The sequence below is a fragment of the Hemicordylus capensis genome, chromosome 2 (genome assembly GCF_027244095.1).
Source record: "Hemicordylus capensis ecotype Gifberg chromosome 2, rHemCap1.1.pri, whole genome shotgun sequence".
NCBI lineage: Eukaryota > Metazoa > Chordata > Lepidosauria > Squamata > Cordylidae > Hemicordylus > Hemicordylus capensis.
The window spans coordinates 16,981,669-17,001,288 of NC_069658.1; the positions used below are offsets into that span (position 1 = coordinate 16,981,669).

Consider the following 19,620-nt stretch of genomic DNA (forward strand, 5'->3'; position numbering starts at 1 on the left):
TCTGACAATCCTATGTGGGGGGCATGCAGAGTTCTCTTTAAGCACATAGTCCCAGACTCACAAAAAGAGTAACCTAAGAAGAACCCCACTAAATTAGGCCAAAGGTCCATCTACTCCAACATTCTGGTTCCAACAGTGGCCAATCAAGTGCTTGCAGGATGTCTCCAAGCAAGACATGAAGACATTGGTCCTTCCCTGTTGCTTTTCCCCAGCTTATCTCGGTTTTATTTGTTCATATACTGCCAGGAACAGGACGTACATGGTCCTTTACAGAGTCTGACTGGATTGTTGTATTTGCATATTTTCTTAGATTATTGCTAGCCCACCTTGATTACTATGATAGAAACAAGGCAGGGTATGAAAGCTGTAAATAAGCTAGAGAATGCACTTTTTCACCTGCATTTTAATTACAATGTGGAGTGGTACATATGGTTATGAAGAAATCCTCTGTACATATTCCGCCTTTGGATTGTTTTTAATGAAAGGCGGTATATAAATTTAACACTAACTAACTAACTAACTAAATATTCACAGGAGCACCCTCATCTTTTTATCTCAGCTGCCTGAATCTGAGGGAGAGCTAAGATCAAGGCCTCCTTCAGTAGCTTGGTGCAGACCAGTTCCCATTTTGCTGCCTCCCACTCCAGAACTGCCTTCTTTACTGATCATTACACCTGGTCATACTCTCCCCACAACATCTGCTCGTCTGCAGGGAGAGCGGGCTAAGTCTGCTCTCCCCGCAGAACCCTCCCAGGCTCTACACACAGATCGTGTGTAGAGCTGCATTATCTGCAATTGGACATTCCATTAAGCAGCAGCAAAGTTACTCAGAAAACTTGATGGGGGAACATACAAATTATTTCTTCTATGAATGACAATAAGTCATCATATGGGAATGGGGCCACAACACAGTGGCAGAGCAAGCAGAAGGTCCCAGGTTCCATCCCCGGCATCTCCAGGAAGGGCTGGGAAAAACTCCTGCCTGAAACCTTGGAGGAGCTGCAGCTGGTCAGTGTAGACCAGGGTTTCTCAACGTGAGGGTCCCCAGATGTTATTGGACTTCAACTCCCATAATCCCCAGTCCCAGTGGCCTTTGGTTGGGAATTATGGGAGTTGAAGTCCAATTACATCTGGGGACCCACACGTTGAGAATCCCTGGTGTAGACGATGCTGAGCTAGATGGACAAATGGTCTGACTTGGATTAAGGAAGCTTCCTATGTTCCCACAAAACAGTATGAAAAAAGTTGTTTGCTTTCCTCTTCCTTTTGTATCATGCCTCTTAGATCCCAAACCATTATTACCAAATAAAAGCTTCTTTGAGTGCTTTGACAGTAGGTCAGTGTGTCAAGGTAGTAAGCAAACAAATAAAATAATACTAGATTTATTCTCCTTATGATCTCTAGTTTTGACCGTACATTTCGATAGGTTGATCTTTTGTTATTTCACTCTCCTCTCATTCAGAATATGTTCTGGCACTGAGTCCAAGTAGACATTCAAGTCCTTATTTTTATAATAGCACATTACAGATTATGCCAGTTAGGAACATAGGAAGCTGCTTTATACCATTGGTCCATCTAGCTCAGTATTGTCTACCCAGACTGGCAGCACCTTCTCCAAGGTTGCAGGCAGGAATCTCTCTCAGCCCTATCTTGGAGATGCTGCCAGGGAGGGAACTTGGTACCTAGATGTTCTTCTCAGAGCGGCTCCATCCCCTGAGGGGAATATCTTACAGGGCTCACACATCTAGTCTCCCATTCATATGCAATCAGGGTGGACCCTACTTAGCTAAGGGGACTATCATGCTTGCTACAAGAAGACCCTCTCTCCTCAGTTACTATATACTTGCTTTGAAAATGGTACAGTGGGAAAAATTAATGAGGAAAAAACAGCTTTTGGAGTTGTGAGGCCTACTAAGGACTACTCATCTCTTTATTACAAGAGCTTTGGGCTTCTTTGATGACATATTTTCATCGAAGAAAATTGCATGTCTCCCCTTCCATTTCTCGGAGTCATCTTTGCTGCTGCATGATGGGATGCCCTATTGTAGATATTGATTTGGAGGTGGCTTTTCAACAGCTTTCCATGGTTATTCGTGGAGTGTTTTGCTTTATTTTTTTATTATTTAAGCAAGCTTAAAGTGGAAATGTTTAATGGTTCCGCTTTTCAAGTTCGTATCGGGATTTCTGTGGGTGGAGAGCTATTAAAATCTTGAGTCAGTGCCAATAACTTAATGTGAAAAGTAGTGGTGATTTTTTCCCCCTTGCAGAGGAGGAAATGAAAGAGTAGCTAACTAACGCGTGTTTTTGCTATATAATGGAGAATTAAGTCAGCCTGCTACCATGGGAGCTTTTAACCATGTAAACAGGAAGGACATCAGATTTCAATTGTATATCTCCATAAAATTATTGGGTTTTGACTGTTTTAATATTTGTGAGCTGTTTGGAGACTGGAGAGAGTGACACATGGGATATACATTTTTAAAATAGAATGCGTACTATAAAATTTACCCTCAGCTAAGGCTGCCATTAAGGGAGAGTGGCAAGATTCTAAGCTGTGTAAAGACCCCTCTCTGGGATATATTCAAGATTAAATGATAGGTGTCCGTATATTTTGAACACAAACCTTTTTATGTATTGCAGTTTCTGGGCTCAGGGGTAGGAGGCAGTGTTTGTCTGATTGCAGATTTGCAGGTTCCAGATTATACTGGATGATTTACTGGAACTACCTTTTTTAAAAATCTTGGTGGTCTTTATTTGTAAGCTGCTTTGGGAGCCAATAGATACATATATATGTAATAAATAAACACTGGCCATTATCCTCACTAATTGTGTGCAGCCACAGCGTGCAAACCACCACCACTCCAAAAGTGTTTAGTAGGAACATAGGAATCTGACTTATACTGAATCAGACCATTGATCCATCAAGCTCATTATTAAAGCAGTTCACATGATTGATAATTGGGTGGAACAGTGTTCCCTCTAACAGGGATTCCCAGATGTTGTTGACTACAACTCCCAGAATCTCCAACTGCAATGGCTTTTGCTTGGGCATTATGGGAGTTGTAGTCTGGGAATCCCTGGAAGACTGGGTAGGAGAAGCATCCTACCATTTTGGGAGCTGTACATGCTCCCTCTTTTTGATTGCGTGTGAGCAAACAACTAGGTAGGAAGAAGGAGAAGAGATCATGTGTGAGGCAGAAGCTGGGTAGGTCAGCACAATCCTACCCAGATCTCATGCTCAGCATTTTAACAAGGTAGGAAGGAGGGAAAGCTGTCCTACCAGTGTTCCCTCTAACAAGGATTCCCATATGTTGTTGACTAAAACTCCCATAATCCTCAGTCAAAGGCCATTGCAGCTGGGGATGATGGGAGTTGTGGTCAACAACATATGGGAATCCCTGTTAGAGGGAACAGTGTGTCCTACCCACCTCCAGCTCCACACATGATCACTCCCTCTTCTTCTTACCTAGCTGTTTGCTCACACATGATGAAAAATCGGACGTGTGAAAAGCTGGGTAGGATGCCCTTGTGGCAATTTTTGATTATGTGAACTGCCTTATAGTCTTCTACATGGACTGACAGCAGATCTACACTGACTGGCAGTGGTTCCAAGTAGGAGTCTCTCCCAGCCCTGTTTGGAGATGCCAGGGATTGAACTTGGGATCTTCTGCATGCAGAGCAGATACTCTGCCACTGAGCTATGGCCTCATCCCCAGAGTCTGATGTGCAGATGGAGGGACCAGTTATTGGTTGTCACTCCCACCCCACCCCAAGTGCTCGTTAACACATGAAAATATGTCCTTGGGGGCTGTGTGACATATTTTTGTGTATTAAAAGAGCACTTCCAGGGGAAGAAGAGATAAATGAAAATAGTGATTAACTAAAACCATGTCAACATGGGGTGGCAGGGAGGAAAAGGAAGCCCTCAAATTGCAGTGTATTGTCCTAATGCATGTGCTGTCTTTCTTTCAACAGGCCCATTGAGGTTTCTATCTCAGACGGACTCTGTCACGGCTTTCACAGGAGACACGGTTTTGTTAAAGTGTGAAGTTGTTGGAGAACCTATGCCTACTATCCACTGGCAGAGGAACCAAGAGGACCTGGTTTTGAGTCCTGGCGACACCCGTGTGGCAGTCCTGCCTTCTGGATCTTTACAAATTAGCAGAATTCATGCAGGGGACAGTGGGATCTATAGATGTCTTGCAAAAAATCCTGCCAGTTCAAGAACTGGAAATGAAGCAGAAGTCAGAGTATTGGCAGGTAAGGAAAAATGTCATATATAAATGTTACACACACACACACACACACACACACACACACACACACTGTGTTTTGACAGGTAAGAACAGATTTATATATTTGTGGATCCTCCCAGGGCTGCAACTAGTCCTGGATTCCCTCCTGGCTTCATCCTTCAAGCAGGGGCTGGGAAATGGTCAAAGGGAGCAAGCAAGGAGGTTTCTTTCACCATTCTTCCTGTCTCCATGGTCATACTTCTCCAGCTAACTATCTTCTGGCTTGCTTGGAAATTGGCGAGCCCATGACTGCTTCTGGCCTCCTCTCATTATCAACTGAGGGACCAAATAGGCCCTTGCAGCTGTTGCAAGTCTTGCAAAGATCTCAGGCTCTTGCAAAACTACTCCAGAATTCCTTCCCTTCCTTGCCTCCCCTCCATAACTTGGGGATGATCGGTGAAATCAAAGCCATTGTCTTGCCCCTGTCTTCCTCCTTCTTCTATCACTGCCCTGTTGGGTGACACAGCCTCATTCCAGTCAGGATCCTGGGGATTCCCACCATATCATATGGTAGTTTACCAGTATTGATAATGGTAGCAGTGGTGAGTGTTCTCATTTTTGTTGCTTAACATGAATTTTTGCAGCAGTGGCAACAGCAGAAGGCTAGCTCCTTCTGTCTACTGTTTCTTATTCCTGGAATGTACAAGGGCATTATGGTTCGTTAGGGCAGGGTTTCTTAACCTTAGGTTGTTGGACTACAACTCCCAGAATCCCCAGACATGGCCTTTGTGGCTGGGGATTCTGGGAGTTGTAGTCCAACATCTGGGGGCCCAAGGTTAAGAAACCCTGCATTAGGGCATGACATAATTCCCTGAAACATTCATTGGCCTGGTTCAGATATAATGCCAAACCAGAGTTAAACAGGGCAGAAGTAACGCCAGTATATCTGAATACATGAAACTGCAATTTCATGGCAAAAGCTACCTCCAATTTGCCTCACCAAACTGCAATTTGAAACTTGGGTTTGCACAAAGGTTCTCCGCTGAGACCTCCTGTTTGGCCACTGAAGCATTATGTCTGACTCTGCATGCTGCCATAACCATAGCTACACTGGGATTTTCAAACCACAATCATAGAGGTGCCGGTGTAGACCCGCCCAGGGATGTGGCTGCTCTATGCTGGCAGCACTTCTCGCTGGTTGGCTCTCAGAGAAGCAGCATCGCCCCTTCAGTCACCTGTGCAGCTGTGGATTTGCCCGGCAAGAGGGAAACCACAACACCCCAATGCAGCATTGTCGTCCTCTCAATGGGCATTCCAACTTCCCATTCTGTTGCTTACTCCCCCCACCTGGCAAGCAGGAAGGAAAGTGGATGGGATGACAGGACAGGCACCAAGTACTTTGCTCCCAGAAAGTAAGAGAAACTGATGCACTGATGTATGTTCACAACTACAAATGCTCCAGGTGGCAACATAATCAGGGCACCCCATCACAGTGCCAGGAGGGGAACAATTTGGCATGAGGAGTGCCCGTGGTTGGGTTTGAAAGCATGGATCCTGGATCAGCCAAGTTCTGTTTTTTTCACCAAAAGGTTGGGCAATCCCCAGCCCCTCCCCCTTGTGGATTATCAGTCTCTAGGCTTACTCATGAGAAGAACTATCTCACTCTGATGTGCTCGTGTTGCATTCTGCACCAATTCCTGTATGTGAGCACTAATTGCAAATTGACAAGGTGGTACTCGAGTGCTTGCCACACATTAACCCATGGATCACTCTCTCATAGAGTACCAAACTACCAGGTCTCAGAAACTGAGCAAGGATGCTCTATGGAGGAAGGCCGTGGGGATGGGTACTTTGTTAAGTGCTGTCTCAGTCTCGGTGACTGCCACCAAGTAGCTGTTAAATCATATGCCCCATCAGACTGTCTACCCATGTGGACATATGCACCCTTGACTGCACCCTGAAATGGCAACCCCACTGTCCTGGGGCTGTGGGAAACCAGGGCTCCCCTCTCCTGCAAATCCCTGCATGGGGAGATCTGTTTTCCATGCAATGCTGGACCAATCCCAGGAATTTTGAATAGGTTTAAATCCCAGAACCCGGTGTCTCCCACATCTGTGCATGTGGGCAAGCTCTGACACATGGGGCATCAAAAACCCGTATGGGTGTGCACAAGGATTTACAGAGAAGGTGTGTGTGTGTGAGGGGGGGGGGTGTTTCTTGCAACACTCAATTTCTGTCTTTTGCCATTGATAGTTGGGTGCCCAATGCAAGCGGGACCCCATATGGCTGGATTACCTTGACCCAAGAGTGTACAGCCCTGAGGGAGACCTGGGGCAGAAACCTTGGTCTTCCCCAGTAGATTGGCCCTCTCATGGGAGGGATAGCCAACATTTTCAGGGCACTCTATTGCCGGGGGGGAGCAAATGGTTTTTTGGAGGGATGCTCCTGGCTGGGTTTAAAAGTCAACCCCAAGCAGGGATTGTGGAGCAGAGAAATTCTACTTTTTTCCACTGAAAGGTTGGGAAAGGAGGGCCCGGTCCGTTCCCCTTTGGGGGTTTGCTCTCCCTAGGCTTACTCATGAGCAAGTCTGGTCATGAGGATCAGTAGTGTTCCAACCTTAGGAGAGTGCACAAGTACTGTGAAGACAGATTCATCTGACCCAGGACAGACCACTCACTCACAAGAGTGTCAGGCCATGGGGGCACCCCCTTACAACTCATGAGAAGAACCATCAGAGGGGGAGGGGAAAGAAATGCCAAGCAAATTTAGTCATGATGCCAAAAGGCAAAACATCCTCTTCTCCCATGGACCACACTCTCACAAGAGTGACAGGACACTGGGGCGCTTTATCGAGCCAGGTTGCTGTGTGAAGGAAAGCCATGGGGAGGAGTACCCCAAAGACTGCTTTCCTTGACTTGGTGACTACCGTGAAGTTGCTCTCAAGGCATGCCCCATGCAAGCCTGTCCGCCCATGTGGTCATGTGCACCCATGCCTGTGCCCCAAAACAGCAACCTCGCTGTCCTGGGGTCACTGGAAAATGGGGGCTCCCCCTCCTGTGATTTCCCACACTGGCAGATCTGTGTACGGTGCAACACCAGACCAGACCTCGAAATGTGAACTTATGCAGAACTATCAGAGTGCAGGGTAGGGATGTGCCTGGAACCGTTCTGGAGGTGGCAGGGGTGTTCCCTTAAGGGGGGGGGAGGGTGCACTTACCTGTCCTGCCGCATTTCCCCCACCAGCGATCCATTGTAGCAAAGCCTCTTGGGGCGGCAGCGTACTTACCTGCCACCCCATTGCCATCATCGGCTGGAAGTGGCCGGAAGTACTGGGCATGAGTGCACCTGTAGCATTCATCTGCCGTGCACGCGCACACATGTGATGGGTGCACGTGCGCCTGGTACTTCCAGCCACTTCCAGCAGAGGACGTCAACGGGGCAGCAGGGAGTTACACTGCCACCCCGAGGGGCTTTTCTACAATGGAGTGCCAATGGGGAAAATGCAGTGGGACAGGTAAGTGCACCCTCCCCCGCCCTTAAGGGAACACCCCCACCACCTCCGAAAGCCGAAACAGCCCCGGTGGCCAAAATATTTCGAAGGCCTCTATAATGGCCTTCGAAACATTTCAGGCTCAAGCCTAGTGCAGGGATCTTTAGGGACTGCCGGTGCCATCATTGCCAGAAGAAGCACTGGCATAGTATGGCATTTAAAGAGATTTAAATACCCTTTCTTTGCTGAAGGCGAGCGGAGCGCTCCAGAAATGCATGATTGCGCTCGGCACACCCCCTTCAACATCATGGCCAGTCTCAGCTGCTCCGCTGACGTGCCGAGGCTTTGCTCACAGTCTAGCAATGGTGCTTGCTGGGATCAGCCTTAGTGGCCAAGCAGCAGGGAGGAGATACCCCCTCCTGCAACTGGAGTTTGGAGGGCCACTGTTTGATGAAGTCTGCAGAACGATTCACAGTTTGTAACTAAAACCGCAGATTCGCCAACCTCTGATTTCATGTTACGTATGAAACAGTCCTGCGACTTACTTCATGAACAATCAACAAGTCAACCAACCAACTGGCAGTTTTCCAAACCCCAGTCTTTGAATCAGTCCTTGGATGGATTCAACTCAGTCCCATCCTGCTGGGAGCCTGCGCGATTATGTAACTGCTCAACGAACAAAGAGGCACCTTTGTAAAATGGCGGTTCTCTTATACTTAGCAGGGGGAGAACAATCGGACCCACCCAACCCCAGCGCAGCCTCACTCCAGTGGCTGTTGCTGGTGTCTAGCTTGTGTTTCTTTTTAGACTGTGAGCCCTTTGGGGCCAGGGAGCCATGTTTTATGTCCTTCCTTCCTTCCTCTGCTGCTCTGTGGCAAGAGCCCATCAACAGCCCCCACCCCATCTGGTGAGTGGCACTGCCCCAGATGTGCCTGCTTGCAGAGCTGATGCTACTGTTGCCATTTCTCTGCATTATAATTTACGTACACAACCTGGCATGGCAGAATGCATCTTTTTATCATGAGAAAGATATACCCACTGCTTATATGCACCCTTTCTGATTAATTCCTGTATTAATAGTTTTGCAGTCATGCACTGCACTGTGACAGAGCAGGAGGTTGCTGTGTAGGCATTGCCACAGCCTCCGTAAACTGGCAAGGTTGTTATGAAGATGAATGAGATACGAACCGTAAGGTTTGTTGCACACTGAAATTCTGTAAAAAATTATTAGTAATGGTAACAATATTCTCTTCTATCCATCTTACATGAGAATATTGTTACCATTACTAATATTTTTTACAGAATTTTAGTGTGCAACAAACCTTACAGTTTGTGTCTCATTCATCTTCATAATGAATCCATCCCAGCCATCTTAAGACAGTTGTGTACTCTTAGTTAGCTATGGAAGGGCAACTTAGTAAAGAGAACAATAATTTTCCCCAAACATGCCCTCACATGAGAGCTTGTGGTAGTGAATTGTTCCCTTTGGTAAGCAGGATCTTCCTTGATTTGCATTTGGATGGGCGACTAAATGTCCACACTGTGAGACATTCCCCTTAGGGAATGAAGCCATATAGCTCAGTTGAAGAGCACCTGCAGGCTTGCATGCAGAAGGCCTCAGGTCCACTCCTTGGCATCTCCAGGGAGGGCTAGAAGAGACTCCTGTCTGAAAACTTGGAGAGCCCCTGGCTAGTCAGTGTCAAAAATACTGAGCTAGATGGACCAATGATTTGACTCGGTATAAGGCAGCCTCCATATAGGTTCCTATTGGTAACGCAGTAAGATGAATAAATAGCGGAGGTAATGCATCTCTGTGGGCAAAGTGCACTGAGACGCATTATCTCTGCCATTCTTTAAGCATACGAACAATTCTGGAATGCAGCTCAAGGGACTGCCATGCCTAAAGCATAGCAGAATGATGTATTCTTAATGTATATAGTTGGAGGGTCCCTCCTAAGCAGCAGCTGCTGAATGAGGCAGAATATAAAGCCCTCTGATCCAGCTGCTGCAAAGCCCACAGTCACAGCCGGCACTTCTAAGCTCCTTGTTTAACTGAAGGCGATGGGCAAACACAAGTCCATGCAGCTCTTAAAGAAGGTCAGGAGGCTTCTCCTACCCTGTTCTTCATCCTGTGAACCAACCTCTATCCTTGATAGCCTATGGCTGCTCCTCTCCTCCATTTTTGCAGTAAAAACAGTGGTCCCTCTCCCCTCTACTTTGAAACTCTGGGGTTCTTTTATCGGCAAAGACCAGAATTCGGCATTTTCACTCTCTCTCTTCCTTTGTTCTGTGATAAGTTTCCCCAAAGAATACCAGCTCCCAGTGCAAAACAAAGACCTTTGTTTAAAATGCACCTCACTTCTTCAGGGCTGAGAAACCTAACCTTTTTGAACAGGCATTTCAAGACTCGAGAAAAACACCACAAACGGCCAAGTGGGCCAACACACTGCTCTCATCATGCCAAAAGAATATTATCTTGCAACAGATAAATATATATAATCTAAGATCAGTAAGCAGCAAAACCCACAAATTTTCCACTGGCGCTGTTAAATAAACAACACTCCATAAATTCTTGAGATGCTTCTTAAATGGATGGCACCCAGCTTTCTGTTTTAAAAAACAAGTAAATGGGAAACCATGCAGCTCTTTGTGTGAAATTTTAATTCTCTGTTTATAAATCATGGCCTTGCATGGTTGTTAATGATAGATTACACTAAACTTCTTGTTTGCTTCTTCTGGAGTCTTCTCTTTTTGTCTTTTTATTCTCAACTGAAAGAATTACAATGCAGATAACAATTCCAAGGCAATCAATGGTGCAAAGATGAAGAAAACCTTGTTAGCCTATTTCTTGTTTGACATTTTGGAGTCAATTGGCTTTTTAGACAATGTAGTTCCATGCATAAAGGTGTTAGGTGGTGGGGAGAGCCAGTATAAAATGGATACAAAACCGCCCTAGGGGTGGGGTGAGCAGAGGAATTGGCATTCTGTCTAAAACGTGAAGCAAGACACAATAGGCTTTGCATTAAAGAGCCTGATGGCTGTTAAGCAACAGCTACATTAAAAGAGCTAAAATTAAAAGTCACACCTCCTTAAGCAGCACTTATGCCACTGCTGTGCCCCAGCCAGCACTGGAAGACTGCATTCCCATTCCACTTTAACATTTAGGCACAAATTCATCATCATCAGGCTAAATCAGTTCCCTGGAGATGTCTCAGTCCTAGCCACACTCCAGGCTGGAAGGATTTTTGGGAGTGGAGTTTAAAGATGCATCTCTTTCTCCTCAGTACACACACACACACACACACACACACACACACACACAGAGCAGCAGCAGCAGCTAGAGAAGCCCCTGCCTCGCTGCAGGGACACTAGGGGTGGGCGGGAACCACCCACTTCTGCACTCAGCAGCCAACTCTGATATCAGTGGTACCCATGAAGGTGGGTACCACTTTTTAAAAAGTGGTATTTTCAGGATTCTGGACTAGATAAAACTGTTTGATCCAACAGGTTGATGGTTCTTATGTCCTAACCCAGGGGTAGGCAACCTTGGCTCTAACTATAAATCCTATCATCCCCAGCCACAATGTATTGGGAGTTTTTCAACAACAGCTGGAGAACCAGGGTTGCCTACTCCTGTGTAACAGCTCAAAAAGCGGTGGTGGGGTGGGTCGGGTATAAAATCATTTTTCTAGCTGTGAGGAGTCTCGGGTAGGCGGCCATCAACCACTTTTTCACATGAGCAGATTCACCTTTCCAAGGGAATATTCTGGAACATTAAAGTGGAAAAACCCTCCCTACAAGAAGCGCTTAAACAGTCTTAGGCCCTCAAGGGCATGTGACTATGGCAGGATCCAATAAGGAGTGAAACTCTTTAATAATTAGTTGATAAGGAAAACTAGAGAGGCATCAACAATTATTGCTTCCATTCAAGTAATCCCTTCCCCCGAAACTACAAGATACATGCAGTCAAATCCAAGCACTTAAACAAAAATAACTCCCCTGATGCATCTAGCTAAACTGGTCCCTATCCTTCCCATTTACTTCCAGGTAAGGAACTTCTAGTTGATTCCCAGCCCAAGGCTCTTAGCCTCCCCTTTTCTTACAGTAGTTGCTGTTCAGGCCTCACTCACCTCCAGGGAAGAACTGGACTCTAATACACACCTCCTATGCTCCTCTATAAGCTATTGTCCAGTAAACCCTGCCCCTCACACTGGATTCGGCCACAGAGATTTGATCCTCCCAGACTGTCTTCCTAATTTGGAGAAGCCCACCTTTGAAGCAGTTGCTCAAACTGACGCCTAGTCCTCCCTCAAGCCTGGCTATCACTACACCCTGTCCTCTCTGTTTTTGTATTAGGGACCACTGCCTGAGCACTCTTACCAACAATGGCATATTGCCGAGAGTTTATTTTCGTTTGTTGCATACATTTACTCTGCAGTATCCTTTCCTGCACTGGTTCTTGAAGGAGTATGTATTAGGAAACAGACCTTAATAGTAAGGACTTAATCATATTTAATAGAGTGTTTAATCTTGCTGAAGATCTGGTTGTGCTTATTATAGAATAGCTGCAAGTCAAAACACACGTAGCGACATTTACTATTCAGGTCTAGGTCTGGCCGCATGATTTAAAAGCAAGGACGGTATATCTTTTCCCTTTAAAAATATACTAGAAAATTGCCTATAAAAGGCTATACTTAGCTGTTGAAAATGGACCTAATCAGCTGCAGCTTGGGGAATAGCAGGCTGTGAACGACATGATGCTTCAGGGTTGAGGCACCTGCATTTACATACTTAAGGACTGGAGGCAAGGTTAGAACCCATAGACAATTGGTTGGCTAGTCCCAACCAATACATTAAAGTGGGGCAACGGGGAAATGCTTGACAAACAAGCAGAAGGTTGTCGGTTAGAATCCCCGCTGGTATGTTTCCCAGACTATAGGAAACACCTATATTGGGCAGCACTGATATAGGAAGATACTGAAAGGCATCCTCTCACACTGCGCAGGAGAAGGCAATGGTAAACCCCTCCCATATTCTACCAAAGACAACCACAGGGCTCTGTTGGACACCAGGAGTCGAAATCGACTTGACAGCACACTTTACTTTACCTAATCAGCCACTGCTTTTTGGCCCTGGTCAACCTCTTGTTGGGGGCGGAGCACAGGCAGTACTCTGATGTCTGTCAAAACTCGAACTGGTAGAAATCCCGGGATGCTAGTCCTAGCAACTCTATCTTCCTCTCTTGTAGTCTGGCCCACTGACCCCAGCTCTCCCTTCCTGATGGCTGAGTGCATAGCCCTAGCCTTACTTTTTTTCTTTGCTCCCGCTCTCCCTGCACTAACCCTAACGGTGCTTCATACCAGTCGTGTGAAGCACCTCTGTGGTTCACATTTGGTCCCAGCAGATAAAGGTTCAAATCCCCACTTGGTCATGAAGGAGATTGGGCCACAGCTTGGTGGCAGAGTATCTTCTTTGCACGTAGAAGGTGCCAGGTTCACTCCCTTGCATCTCCAGGTTGGGCTGGGAAATAGGGATGTGCATGGAACCGGCTGGCCTGGTTGGGTTCAAGTCCAGACCGGACTCAAACCCAACTGGACCAGTTCGGTCCAGCACCCCCTCGAACCCCCCCACCCCGGTCCAGTCCGGGGGGTTCACAAACGTTTTTCTGAAAGAAATTTTTTTCTTTACTCCCTTCCGGGGAGTTGCTGGAGGCAGCGGGGGAGGGGGGAAGGGTCCGCGGAAGTTCCCCCTCCCTCCACTGGCTTTCTATATGCCCCTCTGGCCAGTCTGGCCAGCTCTTCAGCCAGTTTTCGGCCTTCCCTGCTTGCTGGAGGCCAATCGTGCAGGCGTGTGGCCTCCATAATGGCTGCCGCAACAAGCAGGGAAGGCCAAAAACTGGCCGAAGAGTGGCCGGAAGCTGGCAGGGGGAGGGGGAGCCTCCATGGAAACACCCTCCCCACCCCACTGCCACCCCAGCCGCCACTTCCAGAACTCTCCAGAAGGGAACAAGGTAAAAAAAAAAATTCTTCAGAAAAATGTTTGCAAATCTCCTGAACATTCGGGGGGTGTTTAGTCTGGGGTCAGACCGAACAGGGGGTGGTTCAGTTTGACCCCGAACTATCAAACCGAAACTGCTCGGCGTCAAACACCGAGCTGATTTGCACATCCCTACTGAGAAAGACTCCAGCCTGAAACTTTGGAGAACTGCTGCTAGTCAGAGTAGACAATATTTATCTAGATGGCCCTGAGGCAACTCCCTATGTTCCTATGATGTTCATTGAGTGACCTCGAGACAATCACTGGCCAGCATGATGCCCAGAGTTTTGTCAGTCATATGAACTATGTTGAGGTCCTGACACGGATGAGAAAAAGTGGTTGCTCAAGTAATGCAGTGCCGCTCATCCTCAATGGCATCATCCCCAACAGCATCAGGGCTGCCTTGTGTGGGCACAGCAGCCCTGGCCCCTGGCACAGTTCACAGCAATGACAAGACATGGGCATAATGTTGGCGCCTCCTTTCCCCTTAGATCAACCTCAGTGGGTTGTAGTGACAACCACCACCACCAGCCCATATCTCAATTTGGCCCAGTTCCACCACTGAAGTTTCGATTTAAATCAAAACAGGCAAACCTTAGGTCGCTAGTTTAGTCCAAATTGAAGCAGCCCTGGTCTAATGGGGCCAATTCACTTCTGGAGTGATTTTGCTGCTGTGACCCCTCCTTCTCACCTTGCCACTCTCCCCTGACCCCTGTAGGTAATTACCAGCACAGGCTGGAGATAGGCTGACTCTACTTGTACTTTTTCCTATTGTGTGGTGTGGGAACAGCGTTTTCTATGGCTTCACTTTTACAGTGAAATCCAGAAGACTTTTTCTTCTTCTTCCTCCTCTGCAGTCCTGGGAAACGAAAGGTTTTCTGGGAGTTGTAGAGGCGGGTCTCACAATCAATGAGACCCGCCTGGGGAGGGTGAGTGGGGAGAGCGGGCTTAGCCCACTCTCCCCACACATGAGCAGGGCAGTGGAGCCGGTGGGGGCTGGGAAGTTCGGGGGCCGTGCGGCCCCCAGAAGCTCCAGTATGCCCTGCGCGAGCATGCAGGGCATACTGGGGAGGCCCCCGAGCCAGGAGGCTGCTTTTCAGCCTCCCGCCGGGGGTGGTGGTGGTGTCCACTTGTGAGTAGCTGTGGTGCGGAGCAGTGCCACGGCTACTCATGATTTTAAAACCGGGTTTGTGGAGCACTCGCTCCACAAACCCAGTTTAAGGGAAGGGTTACTTTGGTGGGTTAACCACCTGGAGGTGGTTGGTTCCCACGGTCAAGAGAAATCAGGCTAGGCTCCCCTTGCCTGATGTCTCCTGATCGTGGGAATAGCCTCATAGTCTTTTCTGGGGCTGTGGCAATGGCAGGTACAGCACAAAGCCCCAAATCAAGTTACCCACCCCCCAAACTCTGAGGCAGCTCTGAATTGAATCTGGACTGCTCACAGAGCCCTAAGGGGTTACACTTAAAAACTGTAGCTTGCCTTTGGCATTTTGCCAGGTGCCATGTGCATCGTTACGGGGTGGGCGATTGAGATGTTCCCAAGAGATTGGGGCCAGGGTTTCTTTTAATCCAGTAAGAAATGAAACATTGTTTGAGAATAGGGATTGCAGGTTGCTAAATTATATGCAAGTTCCAAGTACGGGATGTCCATAGCTTTCTAGACTACATTTTCCACAATTCTTTTCAGATTTAACAGTAATTTACAATAGTAAAAAACTGACAAGTAATATATAGGCAGGGAGAAAGAAATGGGGGTTGCTTTTGAATTGCACAGTATTGGGGTGGGAAAAGAATGAGACAATGCAATGGATGGAGTGCTAGATTTGGTCTAGGGAGACTTGGATTAGGGGTGTGCACAAACAGTTCGACAGTGAACCGGTCTGCTATGAACCGAGCCGGTTCCATGGTCCGACCACAAGCCAGATCAGCCCTCAGGAAAGGCAGACAGGTCTGAGATAGAACCGAATCCGGCCCGGATCGGGGCAGACCAGTCCTCCAGTTCAAGCAGCTATGTGTATGTTAAAAAGTTGCTTGTAATGAAGGGGATAAAGCTGAGGGTGGCCAGTGAGGGCAGGCGGCACCTGGAAGGATGGCAAGAGCAAGGCACCTTTAAGAGTAATTGAGAAGGTGCTGGCAGCTTACCAGTACCGTACTGCTCCTGGAATCTGCAGTCACAACAGCTCTGCCCCCAGCAGCCTGGCCATGAGGCAGCAGCCCAGGACACACTCACCTGGTCTCCATGCATGAGGAGTTGGACCGGAGGGTCAGTCCAAATTCAATGCAAATTCAGACCAAAGTGCAGAAAACGGTCCATGCATACCACTAACCTGGATTCAAATTCAGTGGCTGTTGCTGGAGTTGTGTGTGTGCACGCTCACACATGCACACTTTTTTTCCTTTTTTTTTTTTTTTTTAAGATTGTGAACCCTTGCATAGGTACATAGGAAGCTGCCTTATACTGAATCCGTCCCTTGGTCCATCTAGCTCAGTATTGTCTATTCTGATTGGCAGCAGCTCTTCAAGGTTTCAGGCAGGTGTCCTTCCCTATCCAACCTGGAGACACTAGAAACTGAATGTGGGGCGTTCTTCATTCAAAGCCACTGGGATACAGCCACATCCCCTTTCCTATCTTTTGCTATGTAAATGTTTGGGACCTTTTTTTAAAAAAGTAGTATATAAATAATGTAATAAGAACATAAGAATAGCCCTGCTGGATCAGGCCCAAGGCCCATCTAGTCCAGCATCCTGTTTCGCACAGTGGCCCACCAGTTGCCACTGGAAGCCACAGACAGGAGTTCGGGGTTTGCCCTCTCTCCTGCCATCACTCCCCTGCAACTGGTACTCAGAGGCATCCTGTCTTTGATGCTGGAGGTGGCCCACAGCCCTCCAACTAGTAGCCATTGATAGACCTCTCCTCCATGAAGTCATCCAAACCCCTCTTAAAGCCATACAGGTTCTTGACTGTCACCACATCCTGTGGCATAGAGTTCCACAAGTGGATCACGCGTTGTGTGAAAAAGTACTTCCGTTTGTTGGTCCTAGACCTCCTGGCAATCAATTTCATGGAGTGACCCCTGGTTCTAGTTTTGTGTGTGAGGGAAAAGAATTTCTCTCTCTCCACTTTCTCCACACCATGCATGATTTTATAGACCTCTACCATGTCTCCCTGCAGTCATCTTTTTTCTAAACTAAAAAGCCCCAGGTGTTGTAGTCTTGCCTCATAAGAAAGGCGCTCTAGGCCCCTGATCATCTTGGTTGCCCTCTTCTGTACCTTCTCCAGTTCAGCAATGTCCTTTTTAAGATTTGGTGACCAGAATTGTACGCAGTACTCCAAGTGTGGTCGCACCATAGTTTTGTATAAGGGCATTATAATGTTAGCTGTTTTATTTTCAATCCCCTTTCTAATGATCCCTAGCATTGAATTGGCCTTTTTCACAGCTGCCGCACATTGAGTCGACACGTCCAACGAGCTGTCCACCACAACCCCAAGGTCCCTCTCCTGGTCCGTCACCGACAGCTCAGATCCCATCACCATATACTTGAAGTTGGGGTTTTTCATTCCAATGTGCTTCACTTTACACTTGCTAACATTGAACTGCATTTGCCATTTTGTCGCCCACTCCCCCAGTTTGGAGAGATCCTTTTGGAGCTGCTCACAATCCTTTTTGGATTTCACTCCCCGGAAGTGTTTGGTATCATCTGCAAATTTGGCCACATCGCTGCTTACCCCTGTTTCTAGATCATTTATGAATAAATTAAAAAGCACCGGTCCCAGTACAGATCGCTGGGGGACCCCACTTCTTACTTCACTCCATTGTGAAAACTCTCCATTTATACCTACCCTCTGTTTCCTGTCTTTCAACCAGTTAGCAATCCACACATGTACTTGTCCTTTTATCCCATGACAGCTAAGTTTCCTCAGGAGTCTTTGATGAGGAACTTTGTCAAAAGCTTTTTGGAAGTCCAGGTAGACTATGTCAATTGCATCACCTTGATCCACACACTTGTTGACACTCCAGTCCAAAAGGTTGGTGAGGCAAGATTTACCTTTACAGAAGCCATGCTGGCTCACTCCCAGCAGGGCCCGTTCTTCTATGTGCTTTACAATTTTATCCTTGAGGATGCTTTCCATCAATTTGCCTGGAACGGACATTAGGCTAACCGGCCTGTAATTTCCCGGATCGCCCCTGGATCCCTTCTTGAAAATCGGTGTTACATTTGCTACTCTCCAGTCCTCTGGTACAGAGCCCTATTTCAGGGATAAGTTAAATATTTTAGCAAGGAGGTCGGCAATTTCACATTTGAGTTCTTTGAGGACTCTTGGATGGATGCCATCCGGCCCTGGTGATTTGTTAGCTTTCAGTTTTTCCAGACTTCAGTTTTTCCAGACCAAGTTTAGAACATCATCCCTTGTCACTTCTATCTGACTCAGTTCTCTAGCCTCCATCCCTAAAAAGCCTGGTTCAGGAACAGGTATATGCTCGGTATCCTCTGCCGTGAAGACAGATGCAAAGAACTCATTCAGCTTCTCTGCAACCTCCATATCCTCCTTAATAATCCCTTTCACTCCCTCATTGTCTAATGGTCCAACTGCCTCCCTGGCAGGTTTCCTGCTTCTGATGTACTTAAAGAAGTTTTTGTTATTCCCCTTGATACTTTTGGCTAAATGTTCCTCATACTCTCTTTTTGCCTCCCTTATTGTCATCTTGCATTTCTTTTGCCAGAGTTTGTGTTCCTTTCTGTTCTCTTCATTTGGACAGGCCTTCCAATTTCAGAAGGAAGTCTTCTTCCCTTTTATGGCTTCCTTGACGGTACCCGTTAGCCATGCTGGCATCCTCCTGGACTTAGTGGTACCTTTCCGCCTTTTGGGTATACAATCTAACTGGGCTTCTAGTATTGTGGTTTTGAGTAAACTCCATGCACTCTGGAGCGAAGTGACTCTCCTGATTTTCCCCCTCAGCTTTCTTTTCACCATACTCCTCATTTCGGAGAAGTTTCCTCTTCTGAAATTCAAAATGTCTGTGTTATACATCCTTTGTGATTCTCTTCCCGCATGTATGCTGAATTTGATGGCACTGTGGTCACTGTTCCCTAAAGGGTTGATGACACTGACATCACGCACCAGGTCCTGGGTGTCACTCAGAATTAGATCCAAGGTCGCCTTCTCTCTGGTTGGTTCCATGACCAACTGTTCTAGGGCACAGTCATTTAGCGTATCTAGAAATTTGACCTCTTTGTCCTGACTTGAATGTGAATTTACCCAGTCTATGTGTGGGTAATTGAACTCACCCATGATTACAGCCCTGCCTCTCCTTGACGCCTCCCTGATTTCCTCCTGCAACTCCCAATCACTGTCGGCATTTTGATCCGGAGGGTGATAGCACGTCCTCAGTAGCACGTTCCCTTTCCGGCCTTGTATAGTCACCCACAGGGTTTCTGTGGAAGACTCCAGTCCACCTAGGTTTTCTAGCTTGTTAGATTCTATCCCTTCTTTAACACACAGTGCTACCCCTCCTCTAAGGCGCCCCTCCCTGTCCTTTCTATAGAGTTTATACCCAGGGATAACAGTGTCCCACCGTTTCTCACTATTCCACCATGTTTCTGTTATGCTCACTATATCTATTTCTGCATAAGCAACCAAGCACTCCAGCTCACCCATCTTGGCTCGGAGGCTTCTGGCATTGGCATATAAGCACCTATACACTGAATCTCTCCCCTGATGTATGCTATTCTTTTGATTCTTTGACCTGCTGGCACAGGCTCCTGTCTGCTCTTTATGCAGTTCTGCTCTGTCCCCTACTGTTTTATCTGAATTCTTTGCAGCCTCACACTTTAAAGGATGGCTTTTGCCAAACGGGA

The 19,620-nt window shown here is 47.1% G+C and overlaps 1 protein-coding gene across 3 annotated transcripts in view; it reads left to right on the forward strand.

Moving 5' to 3' along the window:
• DCC (DCC netrin 1 receptor) overlaps positions 1-19,620 on the forward strand; it is a 1,362,689-nt gene that overhangs the window by 611,869 nt on the left and 731,200 nt on the right. For all 3 annotated transcript variants that reach the window (XM_053300600.1, XM_053300601.1, XM_053300602.1), the window contains exon 3: positions 3,976-4,260. In XM_053300600.1, the coding sequence (XP_053156575.1) occupies positions 3,976-4,260 (285 nt within the window). The remainder of the gene's footprint in view (positions 1-3,975; positions 4,261-19,620) is intronic.